The sequence below is a fragment of the Pristiophorus japonicus genome, chromosome 18 (assembly GCF_044704955.1).
Source record: "Pristiophorus japonicus isolate sPriJap1 chromosome 18, sPriJap1.hap1, whole genome shotgun sequence".
NCBI lineage: Eukaryota > Metazoa > Chordata > Chondrichthyes > Pristiophoridae > Pristiophorus > Pristiophorus japonicus.
In genome coordinates, this window is record NC_091994.1 from 94,437,551 (window position 1) to 94,465,171 (window position 27,621).

Below are 27,621 nucleotides of genomic sequence, written 5' to 3' on the forward strand. Positions count from 1 at the left end.
CAGCTGGGTGTCTGAAGGTGCAGATAATGCATGAACCAGTTTGACCAATGCAGGGTCAGCAGGTTTGAGTTATATGGGAGGCTATGTATCACTCTCTGACCACGGAAAATGAAATTCTGTGCTTACTCCCCTTGCCAATACCTGAATGCATTACAACAGTGTGATCGTGATATTGATTGAGGAATCAATATTGGCCAGGAGAACTGATATTCAAATATGGGATTTTTTATATCCACTCGAGAAGGCAGACTGGTTTACCGTCTCATCTGAAAGATGGCACCTCCGACAGTGCGGCACTCACTCAGCACTGCACTGGAGCGTCGGCCTGGATTGTGGACTGGAGTGGAACGTGAATCTACAACCTTCGGGTTCAATGACGGGAGTGCAACCAATGAGCCACGACCGACACCTGCAGCTTAACTAGCTGAGCCTTGGTGGAGTCTCGCACTGAAATGTTTGTTGGTATTTTGATTCTGGACTCGAGAAAATATTGGGGCCGAAATTCAGGCCCGCCAGAAAGCTGGCGCATCTATCTTTTTTTATATGTTTTTATTGTCGGGTCCGACGAGGCGGACTCTTGATCCATTTTCACCTCTGGCGATTTTTTTGAAGCAGACCGGAAGTCGGTCATAATGGGGGCATAAGTGCAGCGGTAAGTGCTGGTGAGGGGCGGAAGTGGGGTGGACACAATGGCAGTGCGCATGTGCGTCACCACGTCTCATATAAAAGGGGAGAGAAGCAGCGACTTTCCAGGTTCGGCCACCAGGGAGGGATTCGGCCGGGCTAATGCTCGGCTGCTTGTTGGTGGCCGGCCGAACCCGGGGCCATAATTGTCCGACCGCCAAAAAACAAACGTGACGGCCGCGGCAGTGCGTCTCCCCTTGAAGGGTCGCCGCGCTACCGTGGCTCACACAGAAGAAAACAGGTGCACCGACAGAAAAAACTGTCGAAGGCACCGCGCGGCAGCTCGTGGAATTTTTTTTTTTAGGTAAATTTTGCGCGGAGTGGGATGGAGTGTGGGAGAGCAGCGCTGCGCGCTTTGATGACGCACTTGGGGCAGTTGGGCGGAAGTGGGAACCGCTCGAAAAATCCCACAGATGAATTTGGATCGTGGCAGCCAATGGGTTGCAACGTGGTGGCCTCTCGATTCCGCCGCATGGCAAAACGGTGGTAACGGGCCTTATCCGGACCCTGAATTACGGCCCCGTTCTTTGGCAACTGGAGTTTAAAAATTCATATTTTTTTGTGTGTATCTTTTCTCCTTCCATTGTGTTAACCAAATTATTGTACTCAGTTTAAACATCACGGTCACAGGTCACTGAACTGAACTTTCACAAACTGATCATCAACAATCAGAATTGAAGGAAGAAAGGTGGAGGTAGAGAAATTATTTGAGGACATTGAGATTGCTGACGAGATGGGGAGGGTACAGAGTTTTCTGAGTTAAGTTCAGTGAACAGATGAAAGACCTTAAGATGACTATCAGAAGGCACTTTTTGTAGTGAACATTTGTGCTGGGGGATGTGATGTAATGGCCTCCATGGTCAGCTAGCTTGCTGCTCCTCACAGAAAAGAGATGGTCACTTGGACAACGCACCAGAGGTCCATCAGACCCGATGCAGTGGGACCCCAGCAAGGAGGAGTCAGCACCCTGAGGAGTGGTGAAAGGGGAATATAAACAAAACTTTAAGAATAGTCATCCTGATTGGGTCAAAACCAGGTTTAACTCTAGGGGAGGTGCAGGAGCTATATTCCCAGAGACACTCTGCACTAATCAGATCACGGGAGGGGAAGGAGATAGCAAGGTCAATAATCAGCATGCCAGTCTTACCCCTTTCATTATTCTTTGCCGTAGCTCAGTCTGAGTCAGGGGCCTCTCCTCCTCGTCAGTTGCCGGAGAGTCTACGTCACTGTCATAATCATTCCTGGGAAAGAAGAGTTAACAAGAATCAGTTCTTTTAAATTTTGCCCCAAATATCACCATCGCCCAATGAACATTCCAACCCACACCATCAGAGAAGAAAACCAACTGCAGTCTCTATGGACTCCCCTCCACCCCTCAATTTTCTCCCCTACCCCGAAATCGATGACTCGCTGGGGTACAGGTTCCACTGCCAATCACCCGCCATTCACATAGCCGCACTATCCTTTTACACTCCGCCCCATTTCATTTTCTGGGAGGGATGTAAAACGTGCTGCTGATTTGCTGTCGCCCCTTTTGCACGATCCCCAAAGACCAATTTCACTCCCAGTGTACTTTATACGGACTCCTATTACGGGACCCATCCCCTAAAGAAGGGGCAATCCGAGGCCAGATAGTGTCTGCACAGCCCCCTGTTTTGGGAATGGTCTGAAAAAGTGATTTTGTAAAGTAACAGAAAAGTTATGAATCAAATCAGAACAGTTTGCGATCTCCATTTCGTTACTGTGAGCTTGAGGTTAATGTTGATCTCTGTCCATCCCCTGAGAGACTAATGGAATTCTGAGATGGGAGGTACAGACCCTGTGGTGGGAGGCTCAATGTAGACTGGCTGGGTGGGATTGTCCAGATTCTGGCCCATCAGCAACATGGCGGCTTCTCGTGGGTCGTACGGCTTGTCATAATCCTGGAGTGGACGGGGTGTAGAATAGTAAATATTATTGCTAAACACACTCAAACAGACTCACCAAGCTTGGACATTGATTAAATTCAGTTAAAGCTGTTTATAAACCTTTACACAAGTCAATCCAGGACTAGAATCATACAGCACTGAAGGAGGCCATTTGGCCCATCATGCTTTGAAAGAGCTATCCAATTAGTCCCACTCCCCTGCTCTTTCCCCATAGACCTGCAAATATTTCCATTTCAAGTTTATATCCTGTATAAATATAACATCTGCTGTATGACATTGACTACCTTTTTACAATTATAATATATATCATATCCAATAGTTGAATTACTCGTCATGAAAAGCATCTCCTGCCAGATGTTTCCAATTTTCCTCCTTTATCTCTGCTGAAGGCACCAGCTATTACTGTGGTATGGGTTCCAGGGGTATCACAACCTTCCAGTACCTCACCCAAGTGCCCATTCTTTGTGTGTGAGCCCAGACAGTGAGCATTGGCAGGCTATTTGACCATGGAGGGTGTCACCACTGTGCTTGACCCTATACTCACTCGCTGCCCACACACAGACATCTCCCAGAAGGTGTTACAGACAGCAATCATAAGCAGAAATTCCCCATACTTGCCAAGGCCAATTCTAGCGTTCCAGCTGCCACTTGGCTGTTACCAGAAAACTCATCACCAACTGGGGATTAAACCCGAGACCTTATGACCAACGTGGCTCAGTGCACACCATATGCTGCATTGACCCACAGAACCACTGGGCACAAGGAAGTTGTCAGAGTTCAACCCAACTGTGGCCACTGGAGTGTCAGCCTGGATTATGTGCTGAAGTCTCTGGCATGGGACTTGTACTCACAACCTTCTGACTCAGAGGTGAGGGTGCTAGACACTGAGCCACGGCTGGCACCATAATGTGGGATGGAATCCTTCTGTGACAAACGTGAAAGTCCCCTTATTCTCGGACGGGATCCAAGCCAAATATTTGGACTCTTGGCAACACACCATCTCCCAGTGGACAGTTCAAACTGTTCCAGCCATGTTCATTACAACAAAGAAGATATCTAGCAGATTTATTATCACTTGCTAAATCTCTGCACAACTCAATATAAACCCTAAAAGCAGAGGCAGTGCATGGAGGAAGTGACCCATAGATACCTTGGATGTGAGGTAGGATTGGATAGACAGTAGCTCATTGGTACACTGTTCAATGAGGCCCAGGTACTGCATCACATTGTTATCTCGGATTCCACACGAGGATCCCAACATTTCATCCAAAATCGATCGATCACAGTTCATTTTATTAAACAGCGATTCAATTCCTGTAGATGGAATACATTTCAAATTAAGAAAGGTTTACGTGGGATTTTAAAAATGATGTCTTTTTCTTCCTTCCCATCCCATAGATGTTGATTTTGTCGAGGTTGGTCCCATGGAAGCCCAAGGGACCACTCACTGTGCGTGGATTTTGACAGTGAGTGTTTGACCACGAGGAGAAAGAAAATCACAGCTCAGCCCAATCTGTCAACATTCCACATTCACACACATGCAATTTCCAGTGGGGCGCGGGGTCACTAGATAGTGATCAGGTGCAGGAACCCTGACCAATTCTCTCTTTCCTTGCACAAGAGAGTAGAGGTGAATTATTGCACCCCAGCTTGTTTTTAATTCATTCTTGGGATGTGGGCATCACTGGCAAGGCTGGCCGGGTACATTCTGGCTAAGGTCAGTAACTCAGCACAGAGTGCTCTGTATGGTGAGTATACCGCAGGCAAAGCATGTGCCAATAGAGCCAATGGGAACTCCTTACATGGGTTTTGAACTTGATCTTTGCGTACAAGACTGTAATTGTGTAGGAAACAGGATACTCAGTGTTGATCAAAAAGTAGGAGGCTACTCACCCAACCAACACTGGCTGTGTTCACTGATTCCAGGTTGTCCACTGTGTGGGTGGCACAAGGTCTGAGAAAGTTCCACCTCACCATCTGAGCTCATACACGATGAATGACCACTATACGAGAGAGGGACATAGGAATTGCTGGACGAATAAAGACCACGGTCCATCTAGTTCACCTTCTGTTGAGGGGGATGACTCATCAGGAGCGGGCAGCAGCAGCCAAGTTCATGGCACCGTGGCTGGCTCTGTTGCACAGGAGGGCAGGAAAAAGAGTGGGCGAGCGATAGTGATAGGGGATTCAATTGTAAGGGGAATAGATAGGCGTTTCTGCGGCCGCAACCGAGACTCCAGGATGGTATGTTGCCTCCCTGGTGCAAGGGTCAAGGATGTCTCGGAGCGGGTGCAGGACATTCTAAAAAGGGAGGGAGAACAGCCAGTTGTCGTGGTGCACGTTGGTACCAATGACATAGGTAAAAAAAAGGGATGAGTTCCTACGAAATGAATTTAAGGAGCTAGGAGCTAAATTAAAAAGTAGGACCTCAAAAGTAGTAATCTCGGGATTGCTACCAGTGCCACGTGCTAGTCAGAGTAGGAATCGCAGGATAGCTCAGATGAATACGTGGCTTGAGCAATGGTGCAGCAGGGAGGGATTCAAATTCCTGGGGCATTGGAACCGGTTCTGGGGGAGGTGGGACCAGTACAATCCGGACGGTCTGCACCTGGGCAGAATCGGAACCAATGTCCTCGGGGGAGTGTTTGCTAGTGCTGTTGGGGAGGAGTTAAACTAATATGGCAGGGGGATGGGAACCAATGCAGGGAGATAGAGGGAAACAAAAAGGAGGCAAAAACAAAAAAGACAGAAAGGAGATGAGGAAAAGTGGAGGGCAGAGAAACCCAAGGCAAAGAACAAAAAGGGCCATTGTACAGCAAAATTCTAAAAGGACAGAGGGTGTTAAAAAAACAAGCCTAAAGGCGTTGTGTCTTAATGCAAGGAGTATCCGCAATAAGGTGGATGAATTAACTGTGCAAATAGATGTTAACAAATATGATGTGATTGGGATTACGGAGACGTGGCTCCAGGATGATCAGGGCTGGGAACTCAACATCCAGGGGTATTCAACATTCAGGAAGGATAAAATAAAAGGAAAAGGAGGTGGGGTAGCATTGCTGGTTAAGGAGGAGATTAAGGCAATAGTTAGGAAGGACATTAGCTTGGATGATGTGGAATCTATATGGGTAGAGCTGCAGAACACCAAAGGGCAAAAAACGTTAATGGGAGTTGTGTACAGACCTCCAAACAGTAGTAGTGATGTTGGGGAGGGCATCAAACATGAAATTAGGGGTGCGTGCAATAAAGGTGCAGCAGTTATAATGGGTGACTTTAATATGCACATAGATTGGGCTAACCAAACTGGAAGCAATACGGTGGAGGAGGATTTTCTGGAGTGCATAAGGGATGGTTTTTTAGACCAATATGTCGAGGAACCAACTAGGGGGGAGGCCATCTTAGACTGGGTGTTGTGTAATGAGAGAGGATTAATTAGCAATCTCGTTGTGCGAGGCCCCTTGGGGAAGAGTGACCATAATATGGTGGAATTCTGCATTGGGATGGAGAATGAAACAGTTAATTCAGAGACCATGGTCCAGAACTTAAAGAAGGGTAACTTTGAAGGTATGAGGCGTGAATTGGCTGGGATGGATTGGCGAATGATACTTAAGGGGTTGACTGTGGATGGGCAATGGCAGACATTTAGAGACCGCATGGATGAACTACAACAATTGTACATTCCTGTCTGGCATAAAAATAAAAAAGGGAAGGTGGCTCAACCGTGGCTATCAAGGGAAATCAGGGATAGTATTAAAGCCAAGGAAGTGGCATACAAATTGGCCAGAAATAGCAGCGAACCTGGGGACTGGGAGAAATTTAGAACTCAGCAGAGGAGGACAAAGGGTTTGATTAGGGCAGGGAAAATGGAGTATGAGAAGAAGCTTGCAGGGAACATTAAGACGGATTGCAAAAGTTTCTATAGATATGTAAAGAGAAAAAGATTAGTAAAGACAAACGTAGGTCCCCTGCAGTCAGAATCAGGGGAAGTCATAACGGGGAACAAAGAAATGGCGGACCAATTGAACAAGTACTTTGGTTCGGTATTCACGAAGGAGGACACAAACAACCTTCCAGTTATAAAAGGGATCGGGGGGTCTAGTAAGGAGGAGGAACTGAGGGAAATCCTTATTAGCCGGGAAATTGTGTTGGGGAAATTGATGGGATTGAAGGCCGATAAATCCCCAGGGCCTGATGGACTGCATCCCAGAGTACTTAAGGAGGTGGCCTTGGAAATAGTGGATGCGTTGACAGTCATTTTCCAACATTCCATTGACTCTGGATCAGTTCCTATCGAGTGGAGGGTAGCCAATGTAACCCCACTTTTAAAAAAGGAGGGAGAGAGAAAACAGGGAATTATAGACCGGTCAGCCTGACATCGGTAGTGGGTAAAATGATGGAATCAATTATTAAGGATGTCATAGCAGTGCATTTGGAAAGAGGTGACATGATATCCATGCTGACTTGGACCTTTGTGAAAGGGAAATCATGCTTGACAAATCTTCTGGAATTTTTTGAGGATGTTTCCAGTAGAGTGGATAAGGGAGAACCAGTTGATGTGGTATATTTGGACTTGCAGAAGGCGTTCGACAAGGTTCCACACAGGAGATTGATGTGCAAAGTTAGAGCACATGGGATTGGGAGTAGTGTACTGACATGGATTGAGAACTGGTTGTCAGACAGGAAGCAAAGAGTAGGAGTAAATGGGTACTTTTCAGAATGGCAGGCAGTGACTAGTGGGGTACCGCAAGGTTCTGTGCTGGGGCCCCAGCTGTTTACACTGTACATTAATGATTTAGATGAGGGGATTAAATGTAGTATCTCCAAATTTGCGGATGACACTAAGTTGGGTGGCAGTGTGAGCTGCGAGGAGGATGCTGTGAGGCTGCAGAGCGACTTGGATAGGTTAGGTGAGTGGGCAAATGCATGGCAGATGAAGTATAATGTGGATAAATGTGAGGTTATCCACTTTGGTGGTAAAAACAGAGAGACAGACTATTATCTGAATGGTGACAGATTAGGAAAAGGGGAGGTGCAAAGAGACCTGGGTGTCATGGTACATCAGTCATTGAAGGTTGGCATGCAGGTGCAGCAGGCGGTTAAGAAAGCAAATGGCATGTTGGCCTTCATAGCAAGGGGATTTGAGTACAGGGGCAGGGAGGTGTTGCTACAGTTGTACAGGGCATTGGTGAGGCCACACCTGGAGTATTGTGTACAGTTTTGGTCTCCTAACCTGAGGAAGGACATTCTTGCTATTGAGGGAGTGCAGCGAAGGTTCACCAGACTGATTCCCGGGATGGCGGGACTGACCTATCAAGAAAGACTGGATCAACTGGGCTTGTATTCACTGGAGTTCAGAAGAATGAGAGGGAACCTCATAGAAACATTTAAAATTCTGACGGGGTTAGACAGGTTAGATGCAGGAAGAATGTTCCCAATGTTGGGGAAGTCCAGAACCAGAGGTCACAGTCTAAGGATAAGGGGTAAGCCATTTAGGACCGAGATGCGGAGGAACTTCTTCACCCAGAGAGTGGTGAACCTGTGGAATTCTCTACCACAGAAAGTTGTTGGCCAATTCACTAAATATATTCAAAAAGGAGTTGGATGAGGTCCTTACTACTAGGGGGATCAAGGGGTATGGCGAGCAAGCAGGAATGTGGTACTGAAGTCGCATGTTCAGCCATGAACTCATTGAATGGCGGTGCAGGCTAGAAGGGCCGAATGGCCTACTCCTGCACCTATTTTCTATGTTTCTATGTTTACCCTCCTGGCAGTCACATGATACAACGATAATGGAGTTGTTCACTAATCATAGCAATCAATCTGCAACAGACGCGGACAGGAGGCGAGGAAAGCCCCCAGTGGTGGAGGGCTTCGAGAACCATCGGTCCAAAGTCACCTGTCCCTCACAAACACGCTACACTCACCACATGTCAGGTCTCAAATTACTCATACACTGGAGCACAGAAAGAAATCTATTGAATTTGCAACTGAATGAATCAATACTAATTGCTTCCACCATCTCCCAAGGGAGCCTGCTCCATCAATTGACCACTCGTTCATTGAAATATTGAATCCGCAGATTAGTTTTGAATTTATCCCCCTTCAAGAGCAGGCCATGTCCTCTGGTTCTATTGCGCTGGACAAGGTGAAACAGTTTGTCGTGGTCGACATTATCTAGTCAAGGACCTGTCAGCATCTTTAGATCCTGCATCTCAGCTAGAGTCAACATCTTTGGGGAAGAGGTGAGATAATTAGGATAAAGAGAAGTCCCAACAGTGGAACTTCGTCTTCAATCGATAACATGCTTAAAAGCATGTTGTCACTGCCCTCTGGTGGAAGTTTGTTGTACTATCAATTCTTATCATCTCATATCCTCACAATCTTCCCTTGGGGAGCAGTGTGAAGTAGCGCAAGGATTCATGGGCTGATTAACAGTCTGACAGACTGCGATGTAAACACAGCTTCCATGGTTGTAACCATCTTTCTCCCAGTTGATAGTCCTACACAGTGGGCTCCCATAACCCATACGATGAGGGCGGGGGGATGGAAGAGCCACCGGATGAGAGTATCCCACTGGATATTACCCCAGCCGAGTCTGGAATCAGCTTTGAGTCCTGTACCTTCTGACGCAGGCAGCAATGCTACCACGGAGCCCGTCAATTGTTATTATAATAAACAAATATGCAATAAATAAAAACTTACTAAAAATATATTAATTCAGAAAACAATTTTATCCAACGTTTTAGCCAAAGCTCCTTGCTTACCTGCTTTGAGTTGGTCTAGTATTTTTCTGAGCCCTTTGATCACGGACTCATATTCCTCACTCTGTTTGCTCGCCTCCTCCTGTTGAGTTTCGAGCTTCTTCAGATTGACTTTACGTTCTTCCTCCAGTTGCACCTCCTGTGATTTAAAGGCTTCAATCTGTGCCTGGATCTGGGACATACATGAAACAAGTGTACAGGATAGCAAGGGGCTGATCAGAGGATGGCCAGAGAAACTAATGCTCTTAAACTTGAAAAGATACACATTCAACTGAAACCTTTACAGGAATGAAAGAAAGAACTTGCATTTATTCCGCGCCATTCATGAATTCAAGGTGTCCCAGAGCTTTACAGAGTCAATTAAGTACTTTTGAAATGTAGTCGCTGTTGTTTTGTAGGGAAATGTGGCAGCAAGATCCCACAAACAGCGAGGAGATAATGACCTTTTGATGATCTGTTTTTAGTAATGATGGTTGAGGGATAAATATTGGCCAGGACACCGGGGAGAACTCCTCTGCTCTTCTTCAAATAGTGCCATTGTATCTTTTACATCCATCTGAAAGGGCAGACGTCGGTTCCACGTCACATCTAAAAGACGGAACCGCCGACAGTGCAGCACTCCCTCAATACTGCACTGGAGTGTCAGCCTAGATTATGGGCTCACGTTCTGGAGTTTGACTCAAACCCATGGCTATGGAGGTGTACAAGATACTTAAAGGGATGGAGAAAGTGAACCCTAAGCAATAATTGCAGACGCAGTGCGACAAGGCAGCATAAGGTCAGTGTTAGAGGGCTATGTTTATTAAGCTTACTAGTCAGGGAGTGATCAACAGCTGGAACAAGTGGCCAGAATGGGTGGCTGGAGGCTGAATTAAGGACCAGCTTGGTGGTGTAATTGGAAGACAATAGAATTGGTTTTGTACAAGGATGAAATCAAATGGGCAGAAGGGCCTTCTTCATCAAACTAGTATGATCTGGACCTCTTCAGGATGTTGGTCATCATATTTTCCCAATATTCTCCCCATTCCTCCCACAACTGTTGCTGTCCATCTCCCAGTACCCCAGCCAAGTGTCAGCTAAACTCTGCATGGACTGTGAGTTGCTTCTGGGTCTGTGTGGCTTTGTCCTGATCAGAACTCACCCACTAGACTATTTGGAGAGTTTATTACAACAGTTGCGACATCTCAAAAATACTTCACTGGCTGTATAGCACATTGGGACGTCCGGAGGTCGTGAAAGGCGCTATATAAATGCAAGCTCTTTCTTTTATTCATTTACTGTCAATACAAAAACTTCCTTTAGAGCAAAAGATTTCATAAATATTCTTCCCTTCAAAGTCGCTGTGCATTTTTCACCAGCTAGGGTAAAGTGCAGGACATTATTTCTCATCAATGATGCTGTACAGTCGATACTAGAGTTGCACAGCGTAAAGGTAACTGTTCCCGTAGATTTTCTCCCCCTCACCATTGCCCGATGCCCCTCCATCCCCTCAGGCAACTCTCAACAGCCAATGAATTGCGAGAGGACTTGACACCTGCCTAACTGGGTCACTGTAATTGTTGCCGGTCTGTGGGCATCCTTCAATTAACCCTGTCTCCTCTCGCCAGTCCAGTTTGATGCTCGGGTTTTCGGAGGAAGCAAAGACAGTCACCGCTATTCTGGACAGGTGGAGCTACGTAGCACTGTGTAACTTTTACAAATCCAATCGTTGACCCCCACCACTTACCTTCAATGGTTCTACCCGTAGTCCTACTTCTAATCGCATTCTTGGTCTCTATCTCCTCTCACCTCAACTGCAGCCCATCACTACCGCTGCTGCCAAGAAGTTCAGATTCTCCTTTTGTGCCAAAAATTCCTTTCCCTTCAACAGATTTCAGCTTTTTATAATATCATATTCATTCAAACCTTGCATACTGGGCCTGTACCGGGGAGAGTCCCTGCACACCCGGACTGGGCCCGTACCAGGGAAGACTCCCCGCACACCCGGACTGGGCTCGAACCAGGGGAGACTCCCCGCACACCCGGACTGGGCCCGTACCAGGGGAGACTCCCTGCACACCCGGACTGGGCTCGAACCAGGGGAGACTCCCCGCACACCCGGACTGGGCCCGTACCAGGGGAGACTCCCTGCACACCCGGACTGGGCCCGTACCAGGGGAGACTCCCTGCACACCCGGACTGGGCCCGTACCAGGGGAGACCCCCCCCACCCCCGCACACCCGGACTGGGCCCGTACCAGGGGAGACTCCCCGCACACCCGAACAGGATGGGAGAATAAAACAACTTGCATTTAAATAGTGCCTTTAATGTAATAAGCTGTCCCAAATCACAAGAGTGCTATCAACCAAAAAATATGACACCGAGACACAAAGGGATATTAGGGATATTAAAGATCTTAAGGGATAAAAAAGAAATGCTGGAAATCTGAAATGAGAGCAGAACATTCTGGAAATGTGCAGCAGCTCAGTCAGGATCTAAAAGGGGAAAATGTTTGGCTACAATCCCTTTTGCTAGAACTCAGGATCAGTTCAAAGAGTCTCTGACTGAATTGTTAATCTGATTTTTCATATCACATGTTTTCTGAGAAAAAGACGTTGTATAATCAGGGATTCCTCACATTTCTGGTCTCTCTCTGTCTCACTCTGTGATTATGGTCATTACCAATGCTTCCTGTTATTTTTTTTTTGGGTGCGTAATACAATCAAATTTTCGTGGATACGCAGTGTTTGCAATTGAAGAGCCAGCAAGCGGCCTGTGCAGGAGCTCCAATCGCTGCTCGGCCGTGCAACTTAACGTGATCATTGGCCATTACCCCCTGCACTGTCCTCTCCTACTCCTCCTAACCTGCAAACATACCATTTGCACGTACCTCTGCCTCCTTGAATCAAGGATCAGCCTCAACCTCTTCCTCTCTCAGGATCACAAAACCGAAACTCTTCACCTCAGTCTGCCTTCCTACAACCCACACCGTTGAAACCCCAAGCATACGCCAACGAATCACTAATTCCTGATTTACCTTCTCTTCTCTCCTACTCTTCATGATCATGATGGTGCCCAGCACTGTCGGTCTTCATCCTTTATCTGGGTTTCTGAAGAGTGATTGATTCAGTTATTAAAAAAATAACATTATTGTAAAGACTTACGTCAGCAATCTCCTCCTGCAGTCTCTCAATCTCACTGTTCTGCTCGTTGATGTAATTAAACAGGGCAAAGTTCCGATCTTCCACTGTCAGAGTAAAACACAGCCCAGTCTGAGAGTTAGGACCAGGAAAGATGCTCAGTCCAATCCTTTCAGTTAATGATTTCACAGAATCCTGATCTCTCGCACTGCCATTTCAACGCCTTTTATCATCGAACCAGTGCCACCAAACTGGGGACCCCAGACCCTCGATTTCTGATGAAAGGTCATTGACCTAAAATATTAACCCCATTTCTCTCGCCATAGATGCTGCCTGACCTGCTGAGTGTTTCCGATATTTTCTGTTTTTATTTCAGATTTCTAACCTTGGTCGTTTACCAGCACATTATTTCTGTTGCTGTAATTCAAACATCTCCTGCGATGATAGCACCGTCTGTCAGACATTAATATGGAGGGTCTCTTGGTATGTTCCCTGCGGGGTATTTTTGACGAGCACAGTTATAACCAGTGCTGGGACTGCTCGAGGCCAACACTGGCTGAAAACGGTTCCTTTACACTGGCACCAGTGCCTATCAAATTGTGATTTAAAAAGGAATGAAACACTCAGCATTGTGGGGAACTGCCAGTCCCCAGATGACCGACATTACCGGATACTCTGATCCCCCCCCGTTTCCCCCACCCCATTCCTCTCTTCCCCCCCCCCACTCGTACACTCCCCCACCACTGCTCATGTTCACCCCCTCCCCACCCACCCCTTCCCCCCTCCCGCCCAACCCACCTCCCCACCCCGCCCCCTGCCCCCTCCCCATCCCTACCCGCTCCCCCTCCTGTAGAGAGAGATGCAGATGATCCCTTTGTTCGGACTCTGCCACTTGGCTGAAGTCTTGCTCCTCATGATCGCAGTGCTGGAAGTGTTGCCTCACCTTCGATGAACGTTGCCACCATCACGTCCAGGTTGTCTTCCCCAGTGAGTGCTCGGATCTGCTGGAAGGCAGCCTCATATGCCTCTACGCTCTCTTCCTTTGCGTCCTTCCTCTTCCTCACTGAGTCTTCGTGATCTGAGGACATAGTTCAGAGACACCAGTGAATATTATAAGACAGCGCGTGTCCCAACTCTTCGCGATTCCGCAGTCCTCGATTTTCACTACTGCGTCACTTGCAACAAGCGGTATACCTCCCATTTGGGAGCAAGGTCAAAGCTCAAAAGCAGGACATTGAAAAGGCCAATTAATCGTTGCTGTGCTGCTCCATTTAGTTAGATTTCCCAACTTTCTACACAGGCAGCACTGATGAGGCGACGATTAATTTCAGCCCATCTCTGAGCTTCAAATTGTCCACCTGAGATCGCAACTTAAAACTTTTCCTCTTCCTTAAATATTCTCTTGCAATGCACACTATTTCCCAGCTTCAACAGAAGACAGGTGTCACGCTGACAGGTGTGTCACTGTGGTTGTTGTGCCACACAACACACAGTGGGTCCAGCAGTGCACGGGTTATGTTACTGGACTAATAATCCAGAGAACAAAGTTCACATATTACCAGGGCAGTTTGAGAATTTGAATTCAGTTAAAAAAAAATCTGGTATCAGTAAAAGTGACCATGAAGCTGTCGGATCGTCGTAAAAACCCAACTGATTCACTGATGCCTTTAGGGAAGGAAATCTGCCTGCCTTACCTGGTCTGGTCTATATGTGGCTCCAGTCAGTCCCACAGTAACTGCTCTCTGAAGTGGCCGAGTGAGACACTCAGTTCTATCAAACCACTTTTGCTTTGTATTATCATCCCTTTTGTCATTTAATCACTCCTGCCTTCCACCCTATCACAGACCTTTTGTTCTTTCCTCTCCTCCCCACCCCCCCACCCCACCTTTACCAGCCCCTGCACTTGTCACATCTCTAACTTTTTCTGGTTCTGGCGAAAGCTAATCGACCTGAAACATTAACTGTTTCTCTCTCCATAGATGCTGCCTTTCCTGCTGAGTATTTCCAGCGGTTTCCGTTTTTATTTCAGATATCCTGCATCCGCAGTATTTTGCTTCCGTATAAAACCACTATTGGGCAACGAAGGGCGGGCAGTCAAGGCCGGCCCTGCCAGCAACACCCGCATTCGGAAAATGAATAAATAAAAAATGTTTGCACCTTAAGCAGGCGATGTCTATTATTAATCTGCGGTCAAGGTCATTTTATTATTTTTACCTCGCTTGTAGGTGCCATGCAAAGCCTCATCTTCACTAGACCGCTCCTGAGTTTTAATTCCCATGAACTCCTTCAGCTTCCTGTCATGGTCAATGACTCGCTGAAGCTCCTTTACCTCGGCCGCATGCAGTGCCAGGTCCTTCTCCGCCTTCTCCTTCAGCTGAAGCATTTTCGTCTGTGCTTCATCCCTGCAGTCGGTAAACGTAAACTGGTCAACCAGAGGTCAGCTGTCACCATCTTACACATAAAAATACTCTCTCTGGAACATGCCGACTCCTTGCTGAAGCTGGTTTCCATGGATGCAGGCCACCCCTCACCACATCATTCTCGGGATGTGGGCATCGCTTGCAAGACTGGCATTTATTGCCAATATTCTAGTTGCCCTGGAGAAGGTGGGCCGCCTTCTTGAACCGCTCCAGTCCAATGCTTTGTGGTGATTTTTGACACAACGAGTGGCTCGCTAGACCACTTCAGAGTCAACCACATGCGTTAGTCTAGACAGTCAGGGTCAGTAGGCTATTGGACCCTGAGGGGCATCACCCTGGGGGCCAGATCCTATCCATTTCCAATGTCCCTCAGGAATCACTGGATAGCGATCAGGACCGAGGTCTCTGGCTAGTTTTTCCTGATCCTAGCCTCAGGGTGCTGAGACCAATTATAGTGCTTTAATTGCCTGAGATCAGTTAACTCAGCACAGACTATGACCTATGACCTTGCTGGTCTATATGACACAGCTACTCACTGGTTTAACTGGCTGAGCCTGCAGAGGATTAAGTGCAAACAGTTTCCCTCTTTGTGTGTTAGTTTCCTTGATACAAGGTTGGAACACTGAAGAACAAATATATTCTAGTGCCGCAGAATTCCGTTTGTCCCATGTTTTCCGACTTGGACACAACTGTATAGCAAAAAAAAAAAAGGAGAGCCGGTTGGAGGAGGGATTCATGGGCTGTTTTGAATGGGATAACCTAGAAGCCATTTTACAGGCTGCACTGACTCCAGTCTCCACAACACACAGTGTGTTGTGTATGCAATAACTGTTAGACTGAGTACTGTTTAACTCCAAGAGGTATGACCTTGGCTCTGCTTTATTAAGGCCCAAAGTGACTAATATACAAAATGGCTGGCCTTTTACACACGTGCGTGCAGCCCAATGGCCTCCAACAGTGATGCCATCTAGTGGCTAGTGATCCCAAAAGTACATACATGACACACAACTTCACTTCAGACTGGGGCAGCATCAGGAATACACATAAATGAGTTGGTTCCCAGCATTCCATACTTCAAAAATCACCGCGAGCCCCCCAGGTGTGGTGGAATATTTCAAAAGAGCATTTTGACCCGTTAACTTTCAGGAGAGGTGAGCCGGGCTGAGAAGGGGTGCCCTGTGCATGCAGTCTCCTCACCTGGCATCGTACGCAGTGGACGAAGTGTCAATCACAGAACCAATCTCCTTCCGAGTCTCGAGAAGTTCCTAATCAAAGAGAGAGAGGCATACTGAACATCTGGGGTTAGACCTCAGGACAGGAAATGAGGAACGCCAGACTGCTTCTGCACAATTACAGCAGCTTTTTGCCCCATTCGGTCAGTGATCAGCCAACAACCAAAGAAAGGAACATAGGAACAGGAGACGGCCATTCAGCCCCTCAAGCCTGTGCCGCCATTCAATTAGATCATGGCTAAAGGAGGGCCGTCTGCCTTGTATCTGAATTTGCAGCTCAGTGCAGAGCACAGTTTATTTAGTTCCTTTCTGTAGACCCCAGTTCCTTGTTACAAATCCTGTCCCCCCTGCTGTGGTGGTCTGTGCCCAAGATGCTCTTGCACTGGTTGCTCAGAAGTGTATCTGAGTGGCCCAGGTGGGCTTACCATTTCTCTGTGCGTGGAGAAATGTCTGCCCTCTGCTCTCCACTTCACAACAGCAGGACGGAGGTTGTGATCTCCCCCTGTGGGTCTACAACAGCAAACTAGAGGTCTTGGGTTCAAACTCCACCCCAGCAAGTTGTGAAACTGAATTCAATCATTTGTGGGCTGGCACAGGGAAGCGAATGGCCATGAAAGCTGCTGGATTGTCTACACGGAGATTCCTCTCCTACCACGATGTGGGCAACTCTGGATGCTCTCAGGGCAACCAGGGATGGGCAATGAATACTGACCTTGTCGGTGTCACCAAAGAACAAACTGAAAAACAAAGTATCACCAATGTAACTTGCTGCGTGAGGCTGAGCGACAGCTTTGATTAGACCCTCAGGGTGCCGACTGGCATCAAAGGTCCCCTCCTGAGGGGTGGCAGTGAGGTCCATGAGCCACGGACCCTGGGCAGTAGTCCCTGACCACCTCACCCTCTGAACAAAGTGGGGAGCAGGCGTGAAGGGGAGAAAGAAATATCCAAAAAAAGAGAAAGAAGTGTGATTTTAAGTCCTTACTTTTCCCAGCTTCCTGTGGAGCTGCTCAAACCTCGAGCGCCCGACACGCAATGTGTCGATCTGCTCCCTCAGCCGCCCGTTGCTCGTAAGCTGGATGTTAAATTTCCTCAGGGCCTGTAGTTGGGCAACAGTAATGACCATAAATTCTTTTATGTGATAGGACAGTAGGAGCGTCAACTCTGGTTAGACGTATTCCAGGTTTCATCACAAGATCTCCTGCCTCCAACCGCCCCACCCTCACTCTCCCACCATTGGTTGCCTGACACATCCACCCGAGAGGCCCCACCCCCACTCTCCCAACATTGGTCGCCTGACACATCCACCGTCATGAGGACCCACCCCCACTCTCCCACCATTGGTCGCCTGACACATCCACCGTCATGAGGCCCCACCCCCACTCTCCCACCATTGGTCACCTGACACATCCACCATCATGAGGCCCCACCCCCACTCTCCCACCATTGGTCGCCTGACACATCCACCATCATGAGGCCCCACCCCCACTCTCCCACCATTGGTCGCCTGACACATCCACCCTCGTGACGCCCCCCCCCCCCTCACTCACACACCAAGTGTGAAGAGAATAGACTCTTATCTGATTGGATGATTCTTGACCATCAGTGAAACAGCCAACTTTCCCCATCTCCAATATTTTAACAACTAATAAATAAAAGGGCTCAAAGAAAATGAAAACAAAATGAAACAATATGAATTAAGCGATAGACAAGCCTTTGAATGCTGAAAGCTACCTCAAGCTATGACCAGATGGTGGGAGTAATTCCCCTTGTGGAAAGTGAAAAAATATTGTACACTTTATTAGCAACACTCCTTACCATAAGCACAAAAATTCACAATCAGATAAAAGGGACCCCTGGTTTCACCATGACTGTCCGGCGCAGTTCTGAACATTAAAAGCAGGGGATCCCAAGTTCAGTGCCTGGCTTGTGTTCAATTAGCTGGGCAGCAATTGAAACACTACAACTGGCACCAATGGCCCTGGGACCAAAAAACAATACTCAGCCAGGGTTCCCACTCGTCATCAGGAGCCAGTGGGTTCACCGCCCTTGGTTGGATGTATTCCGGGAGGTTTCATTGTGAGCCAGAGTTACATTTGGTTACTATCGGAAAGTGAGACAGCACTGAGTTTATGGTTGTGTTGCACGTTGCAGCACTGGGACACCAATAAGATGGTCGAGAGAGGGCAGGAGTGCATTGATGTGACACCAGCCAGACTAGAGAGTCTCCAGGACTAACGAAATAAGATAAATGTGATTTACTATTCAATATTCGTCTTGGTGATTTCCTATGATTTTTCTCCCAGATTGCTCATAAAAGTGTCTGGGAAATTAATCTTTAACACCTATCCAGTGATCTCGGCTAGAAAATGCCCAGCTGTGATACCCGCTATGTGCAAAGTCCTGTCGACACACAGTGTCTGGGGTCACACATGAAGGTGGCCAATCCCAATGGAACTGAACCCCAATAAGAGGCGAGTGGAGAGAGAGAAAGTCAATTTGGGAATTTAAAAGAAATTGCTCTCTAACTGTATCTGAGCTTGTAGTTTCTGATATTTGTGGTCTCACCATCTGCTTATTTTAAATTCATATCAGTATTTCACGCCATCACAGTGACAGCATTTTACCTCCAAGAATCACTGACCTTTTCTGATTCCCTAGTCACGTTCTGAGAATCCTTACCCTGTCCAGCCGGTCCTCCATGATCCCAACCTTCTTCTCCACCTGTTCATTCATCACTTGTACATTAACACCTTTTTTCAACCCCTTCTTCTGCTCAAAGATTTTCTGCTCCAACTTCTTTATCTATATTAAAAGGGTTTGAACAAAAAGATTTCTGCAACAAACATTAGTTTATAGAATAATAACCATAGATACCACACACACACATATTCAGACATACACACACCCGCATATACACACACGCACACACACCCGCTTACACATAACACGCATTATACAGACACACATCCCCGCATATACAGACGCACATACCTGCATTATGCAGACACACACACATCCGCATATGCAGACACACACACATCCGCATATGCAGACACACACACACCCGCATATGCAGACACACACACACCCGCATATGCAGACACACACACACCCGCATATACAGATACACATACACCCCCATTTACACACACACACTGATATACCCACGTTGTTCCATTGTTTAAAAAGGGAGGTAGGGGATAAACCGAGCAATTACAGGCCAGTTAGTTAACCTCGGCGGTGGGCAAATTACTGGAATGAATTCTGAGGGACAGTATAAACCATCATTTAAAAAGACACAGATTAATCAAGGACAGTCAACATGAATTTGTTAAGGGAAGGTCGTGTCTGACTAACTTGATTGAGTTCTTTGAGGAGGTAACAAGGAGGGTCGATGAGGGCAGTGCGTTTGATGTAACTTACATGGATTTTAGCAGGACTTTTGACAAGGTCCCACATGGCAGGCTGATCAAAAAAGTAAAAGCCCATGGGATCCAAGGGAGAGTGGCAAATTGGATCCAAAATTGGCTCAATAGCAGGAAAGTTGAGGGGAGTTTTTGCAATTGGAAGGCTGTTTCCAGTGGGACTCCACAGGGCTCAGTACTTGTTCCCTTACTTTTTGTAGTATATATTAATGATTTAGACTTAAATGTAGGGGGCATGATAAAAAAATTTGCAGATGATACAAAAATTGGCCGTGTGGTTGACACTGAGGAGGAAAGATCTCGACTGCAGGAAGATATCGATGGATTAGTCAGTTGGACAGCAAAGTGGCAAATGGAATTCAATCCGGAAAAGTGTGAGGTAATGCATTTGGGGAGGGGCAACAAGGCAAGGGAATACATAATACATGGAAGGATACTGAGAGGTGTGGAGAAACAGTGGGACATTGGAGTATTTGTCCACATATTCTTAAAGATAGCAGGACAGGTCGATAAGGTAGTTAAAAAGGCATACAGAATTATTTCCTTTATTAGCTGAGGCATAGAATACAAGAGCAGGGAAGTTATGCTAGAACTGTATACAACACTAATTAGGCCACAGCTTGAGTACTGCGTGCAGTTCTGGTCACATTACAGGAAGGATGTGATTGCACTAGAAAGGGTGCAGAGGAGATTTACGAGGCTGTTGCCAGGACTGGAAAACTTTAGCTATGAGGAAAGATTGGATAGGCTGGGGTTGTTTTCCTTGGAACAGAGAGGCTGAGGGGAGATTTAATTGAGATATATAATATTATGAGGGGCCTAGATAAAGTGGATAGGAAGGATCTATTTCCCTTAGCAGAGGGGTCAATAACCAGGAGGCATAGATTTAAAGAATCATAGAAATTTGCAGCACGGAAGGAAGCCATTTTGGCCCATCATGTCTGTCATTTGGCCAACAAGAGGCTATCCAGCCTAATCCCACTTTCCAGCTCTAGGTCCGTAGCCCTGTAGGTTACGGCACTTCAAGTGCACATCCAAGTACTTTTTAAATATGGTGAGGGTTTCTGCCTCTACCACCCTTTCAGGCAGTGAGTCCCAGACCCCTACACCCCTCTGGGTGAAGAAAATTCTCCTCAAATCCACTCTAAACCTTCTACCAATGACTTTAAATTTATGCCCCCTGGTTGTTGACTCCTCTGCTAAGGGAAATAGGTCCTTTCTATCCACTATATCTAGGCCCCTCATAATTTTATACACCTCAATGAGGTCTCCTCTCAGCCTCCTCTGTTCCAAGGAAAACAAACCCAGCCTATCCAATCTGTCCTCATTATATGATTCTCCACTCCCAGCAACATCCTCGTAAATCTCCTCTGTACCCTCTCCAGTGCAACCTGTAATGCGGTGATCAGAACTGCACGCAGTACTCCAGCTGTGGTCTAACTAATGTTGTTATACAGTTCAAGCATAATCCCCTGCTCCTGTATTCTATGCCTCAGCTAATAAAGGCAAGCATTCCTCATGCCTTCTTAACCAGCTTATCTACCTGGCCTGCTACCTTCAGGGAACTATGGACATGCACTCCAAGGTCCCTTTGTTCCTCTACACTTCTCAGTGTCCTACCATTTAATGTGTATTCCCTTTCCTTGTTAGCCCTCCCCAAATGCATTACCTCAAACTTCTCCACATTGAATTCCATTTGCCACTGTTCTGCCCACCTGACCAGTGGCTCTTCCTGCAGTCTACAGCTTTCTTCTTCATTATCAACCACACAGCCAATTTTAGTATCATCTGCAAACTTCTTAATCATACCCCCTATATTCAAGTCTAGATCATTGATGTATACCACAAAAAGCAAGGGACCCAGTACTGAGCCCTGCAGAATCCCACTGGAAACAGCCTTCAGTCACAAAAACACCCATCAACCATTACCCTTTGCTTCCTGCCTTTGAGCCAATTTTGGATCCAACTTGACACTTTACCTTGGATCCCATGGGCTTTTACTTTCGTGTCACGTGGGACTTTATCAAAAGCTTTGCTAAAATCCATATACACTACATCATACGCACTGCCCTCATCGACCCTCCTTGTTACCTCCTCAAAAAATTCAATCAAGTCAGACATGACCTTTCCTTAACAAGTCCGTGCTGACTGTCCTTGATTAATCTGTGCCTTTCTAAATGAGGATTTATCCTGTCCTTCAAAATTATTTCCAATAATTTTCCCACCACCGAGGTTAGGCTAACTGCCCTGTAATTACTCGGTCTATCCCTTTCTGTCTTCTTAAACAAAGGTACCAAATTAGCAGTCCTCCAGCCCTCTGAGACCTCACCTGAAGCCAGGGAGGATTGGAAAATGATGGTCAGAGCCTCTACTATTTCCTCTTTTGCTTTTCTTAACAGCCTGAGATACATTTCATCCAGGCCTGGGGATCTATCCACTTTCAAAGCTGCTAAACCCCTTAATACTTCCTCTTTCACTATGTTTATTTCATCTAATATTTCACACTCCTCCTCCCCGATAGCAATGTCTGCATCATCCCTCTCTTTTGTGAAAACAGACGCAAAGTATTCATTAAGAACCATACCCACGTCCCCCACCTCCACACACAGATTACCCTCATGGTCTCTAATAGGCCCTACCCTTTCTTTAGTTATCCTCTTTGCTCTTAATATATTTATAAAACATCTTTGAATTTTCCTTGATTTTACTTGCCAAGAATTTTTCATGCTCTCTCTTTGCTTTCCTAATATCCTTTTTAATTTCACCCCTGCACTTTCTATACTCCTATAGATATTCTGCAGTATTTAGCCATCAGTATCTGTCATAAGCCTCCCTTTTTTTCCTTTATCCTACCCTGTATGTCCCCAGACATCCAGGAGGCTTCAGATTTGTTAGTCACACCCTTTTTCTTTCAGGGCACCTATTTGGTCTGGACCCTCCGGATCTCCTCCTTGAATGCCTCCCACTGTCTTGACACTGATTTACCTTCAAGTAGCTGTTTCCAGTCCACTATGGCTAAATCACCTCTCAGCTTAGCAAAATTGGCTTTTCCCCAATTTAGAACTTTTATTCCTGGTCTATCCTTGTCCTTTTCCATAACTACTTTAAATCTAACAATTATGGTCACCAGCATTTAAATGCTCTCCCACTGATGCCCCTTCCACAAGCTTCATTCCCTAAAACTAAATCCAGAACCACCCCCTCCCGTGTTGGGTTTGCCACATGCTGGATAAAAAAGTTCTCCTGAATGCATTTTAGGAATTCCGCATGCTCTGTACCCTTCACACTAATTTTATATCAGTTAATATTAGAGGAGTTGAAATCCCCTACTATTACTGCCCTATAGTTTTTGAACTTCTCAGAAATTTGCCTACATATTTGCTCTTTTATCTCCCTCTCACTGTTTGGGGGTCTATAGTACACTCCCAGCAGTGTGATTGCCCCTTTTTTGTTTTTCAGTTCGACCCCTATGGCCTCATTTGATGATCCCTCTAACATATCATCCCTCCTCACAGCTGTAATCGTTTATTTAATCAATACTGCAACCACCTCCCCACCCCCTCCCTCTATCCCATCTGAAAATCCTGTAACCAGGAATGTTGAGCTGCCATACCTGCCCCTCTTTTAGCCATGTCTCTGTAATAGCTATAATATCATACTCCAAAGTGTCTACCTGTGCTCTCAGCTCATCTGCCTTATTTACTATACTCCTTGCATTGAAGTATATACCATTTAGTACAGCCAGATCTCCTTGTTGACTACTTTCTAGCCCTTGTTTATTCTGTCCTTCAAATTCCATTTCGACATTTTTGCTTTCCAATTCCAGCTTTCTTCCCTACTGAATCTATTCTCAGGTTCCCATCCCCCAGCCAAGCTAGTTTAAACCCTCCCCAACAGCACTAGCAAACCCCGCCCGTGAGGATATTGGTCCCAGCTCTGTTGAGGTGCAAACCGTCCAGCCTGTACAGGTCCCACCTCCCACAGAAGCAGCCCTAAAGCCTCAGAAATCTAAAGCCCTCCCTTCTGCACCATCTCTCCAGCCATACAGTCATCTGCTCTATCCTCCTATTTCTGTACTCACTAGCTCGTGGCACCGGGAGTAATACGGAGATTACTACCTTTGAGGTCCTGCTTTTTAATCTCTCCCAGCTCCCTAAACTCTGCCTGCAGGACCTCATCCCTCTTTCTACCTATGTCATTGGGACTGATATGGACCATGACCTCTGGCTGTTCACCCTCTACCCCAGAATGTCTTGCAGTTGCTCGGTGACATCCTTGACCCTGGCATCAGGGAGGCAACATACCATCCTGGAGTTACCTCTGTGGCCGCAGATACGCCTGTCTGCTCCCCTGACTATTGAATCCGCTACCACTATTGCTCTTCCACTCCCCCTGCGCAGCTGAGCCACCCATGGTGCCATGGACTTGGCTCTGGCTGCACTCCCCAGAGGCACCATCACCAATACTGAGAAGAGAATACCGGTTGGAGAGCGAGATGGGCTCAGGGGACTCCTGCACTACCTGTCTGCTTCTCTTCTTCTGTCTGGCAGTCACCCCACCAAGTAGTTGGTCGAAGGATTAGAGGGGAGATGAGGAAACATTTCTTCCCCCAGAGGGTGGTGGGAGTCTGGAACTCACTGCCTGAAAGAGTGGTAGAGACAGAAACCCTTATCATATTTAAAATAAGGAAAAGACTTGCATTTATATAGCGCCTTTCACAACTCAAAGCGCTTTGCAGCCAATGAAGTACTTGGATGTGCACTTGAAGAACCTTAACCTACAGGGCTATGGATCGAGTACTGGAAGGTGGGATTAGGCTTTTTCTATCGGCACGGGCACGATGGGCCGAATGGCCTCCTTCTGTGTTGTAATTTTCTACGATATACAGACACACACTGACACATACCCGCATATACAGACACACACAGACACTTGCATACACAGAAACAAAAATACACACTCAAATATAGACACACACTGATTCAGGATGGGCTGTTAAAATGGAGCAGGTGAAATACGTACTCTGTTCCCTCCTCTTCCCCCAATCATGCCTCCCCCCAGCACCCCCCCCCCCACCCCGGCAAAGAACTGACCGCCCCACGATTGCCATTCTCTTGGACCTGGAGAATGGCCTCGGGGCTGCCCGACTTTCTGCTGCTTCCCGCCAACTTCCCTCATGCTTTGGGCGATACATCACCCAGCGGTATGCTAATGAGTCCTAGATCTTCCAGCCGCTCACTCGGCTGTGTTCCCAACCAGGAATTCCAATTCACCCCCAGAAAGTCCTGACGACCCTTATCTCCACCTCCAGTTCCAGATCTGTGATCATTTGTTTCTCCCTGGCAATCTGCTCCTCCAGTTCATCCTGGGAGCTCAGCATGCTCTGAACGCTTTCCAAGTTCTCCTGGTCCTGCAGTTGGTTGCGTTTACTGTCTAAAAGCCGTAGGTTCAACATCAGCTCCTCACGGTCCTTCTCCAGATTCTCAATTTCTGCCCTGGCAAAACCAGAAAAGTCAGTAATCACTAGACTTTTGCAAATTGTGACTCAGAAAGGAGACAGGTTAGCGGCTTCTAAAGCCATTGACAGCACTCCAAACTTACTTAAAAATGAACTATCACTATCAAACACTCCCAGGGCAGGTACAGCACGGGTTAGATACAGAGTAAAACTCCCTCTACACTGTCCCATCAAACACTCCCAGGGCAGGTACAGCACGGGTTAGATACAGAGTAAAACTCCCTCTACACTGTCCCATCAAACACTCCCAGGGCAGGTACAGCACGGGTTAGATACAGAGTAAAACTCCCTCTACACTGTCCCATCAAACACTCCCAGGGCAGGTACAGCACGGGTTAGATACAGAGTAAAGCTCCCTCTACAATGTCCCATCAAACACTCCCAGGGCAGATACAGCACAGGTTAGATAGAGTAAAACTCCCTCTACACTGTTCCATCAAACACTCCCAGGGCAGGTACAGCACGGGTTAGATACAGAGTAAAGCTCCCTCTACAGTGTCCCATCAAACACTCCCAGGGCAGATACAGCACAGGTTAGATAGAGTAAAACTCCCTCTACACTGTTCCATCAAACACTCCCAGGGCAGGTACAGCACGGGTTAGATACAGAGTAAAGCTCCCTCTACAGTGTCCCATCAAACACTCCCAGGGCAGATACAGCACAGGTTAGATAGAGTAAAACTCCCTCTACACTGTTCCATCAAACACTCCCAGGGCAGGTACAGCACGGGTTAGATACAGAGTAAAGCTCCCTCTACAGTGTCCCATCAAACACTCCCAGGGCAGATACAGCACAGGTTAGATAGAGTAAAACTCCCTCTACACTGTTCCATCAAACACTCCCAGGGCAGGTACAGCACGGGTTAGATACAGAGTAAAGCTCCCTCTACAGTGTCCCATCAAACACTCCCAGGGCAGATACAGCACAGGTTAGATAGAGTAAAACTCCCTCTACACTGTTCCATCAAACACTCCCAGGGCAGGTATCACATGGGTTAAATACAGAGTAAAGCTCCTGCTACACTATCCCATCTAACATCCTCAGGGCAGGTACAGCATGTGTTAATATTGGGTAAAACTACTCCCCCTTTATTCCAGCTTCCTAAGAGATCCCCAGTTCTGATTCCTCTGGTATTTTTGAAGGAGCTTGAATAATTGGGAGTGTTGTACTGTTAACGACACCCACTTGGATCAGGGCAGATTCTGTGCAAACACCATTTCCCCAGAGCCCTTAAATCCATCGGAATGGCCCCTTCATCACATCAGTCTGCTGTGCATGAGATTCATGGTCACAGAGGTGAAAGGTTAACACAACTGCCTCCAGTTTCCAGCTGGCTGACTGTATTTTCATTTCCATCCCACAGTGCTGTATGGTGGCAATACTTACAAGTACTTCCTGAGCAGTTCCTGTGATTCGAGAGTGTAGGCCTGGCGGTCTCCCTCCATGATTCGAAACTGATGCTGCAGCTTAACCAACTCTGTTTCAGCTGTAAGATGGCAATGAAGGTCTCAGAGAGCAGGAAGGCACAGTTTTAAAGAAATAATTTGCATTTATGATACCTTTCTCGTCCCAAAGCACGTAACTCAAGGGGTCAGTGTGTGAGTGTTGGTGGCGATTGGTTAGTGAGGTGAATGAATTGCAACATGAATTGTATTTTTAAAATAGCAGCATCTGCTGTATTATTCGCATCAAGTACCCCAAAAACACATGCACTGATCAGAATTTAAGATACCAAATAAATGTCCTACCAAGTCCCTCCATGTCCCCGTCACTGCCATTGGAACGGTTGCTCGAGGCACTTCCACGCGGCATTGCTATCTTCTAGATTCTCTATGAAACACAAATTTTTTTGAATTAGATCCGAGATTTTAAGCGTTGACAGTGTTAGTTGAAGCAGAGAGCTGTGAGGGCCAGCCAATGTCCAGTAGTTTGTGATGTATTTGATCAGTCTGCACTTCACCGTCATACAAGGAGCAGTGCAGAAGGAATTACTCAGGCTCTGTGTTTAATGCGGGAACTTGCAATATTCTGTTTCAAGGCAGGGTATCCTCATGGAATACGCTTGAGCCTCTCCAGCCCGTGGAACTTTCACAGATGGTCCTTTGCTGAAACTGCAATTTTATACAAAAGTTCAAACTCAGTTAACTATCTCTTGCCAGATTAAGTATTTGGCTATGGAAGGTCTGCCTGTTGCTATCCCTGTTCAATCTACTCCCCAAACCTTCCTCATCAGGCACTGTCGAGATGGTTAGGGTTGGAGCAGATTTTGTAAGCACCTCACCAGATGAGAATCAGTCCCAACTAAAATCCAAAACAATCACTGGAGTTAGAAGTTCCAATGTGGACAGGACAGTATGAGGAACTCCAATCAGCCTCAACACACAAACCTGTTAAGTGGCCATTAAGAACGTAAGCACATAAAAAATAGGAGCAGGAATAGGCCACTCCACCTTCGAGTCTGCTCTGCCATTCAATAAGATTCTTATTTTCTAATCTATTAGATTCTAATCTTCTACCTCAACTCCACTTTCCCCAC

The 27,621-nt window shown here is 46.7% G+C and overlaps 1 protein-coding gene across 1 annotated transcript in view; it reads right to left on the reverse strand.

The window, feature by feature from the left end:
- odad1 (outer dynein arm docking complex subunit 1) overlaps nt 1–27,621 on the reverse strand; it is a 28,955-nt gene that overhangs the window by 532 nt on the left and 802 nt on the right. Inside the window, exons 2-14 of the mRNA XM_070860396.1 lie at nt 26,834–26,915; nt 26,472–26,571; nt 24,872–25,061; nt 18,821–18,943; nt 17,124–17,237; nt 16,107–16,174; nt 14,704–14,891; nt 13,433–13,567; nt 12,514–12,596; nt 9,374–9,542; nt 3,763–3,926; nt 2,503–2,606; nt 1,832–1,925 (exon numbers count right to left, since the gene is read on the reverse strand). Of these exons, the coding sequence (XP_070716497.1) occupies nt 1,832–1,925; nt 2,503–2,606; nt 3,763–3,926; nt 9,374–9,542; nt 12,514–12,596; nt 13,433–13,567; nt 14,704–14,891; nt 16,107–16,174; nt 17,124–17,237; nt 18,821–18,943; nt 24,872–25,061; nt 26,472–26,571; nt 26,834–26,897 (1,596 nt within the window). The 5' untranslated portion in view covers nt 26,898–26,915. The remainder of the gene's footprint in view (nt 1–1,831; nt 1,926–2,502; nt 2,607–3,762; nt 3,927–9,373; nt 9,543–12,513; nt 12,597–13,432; nt 13,568–14,703; nt 14,892–16,106; nt 16,175–17,123; nt 17,238–18,820; nt 18,944–24,871; nt 25,062–26,471; nt 26,572–26,833; nt 26,916–27,621) is intronic.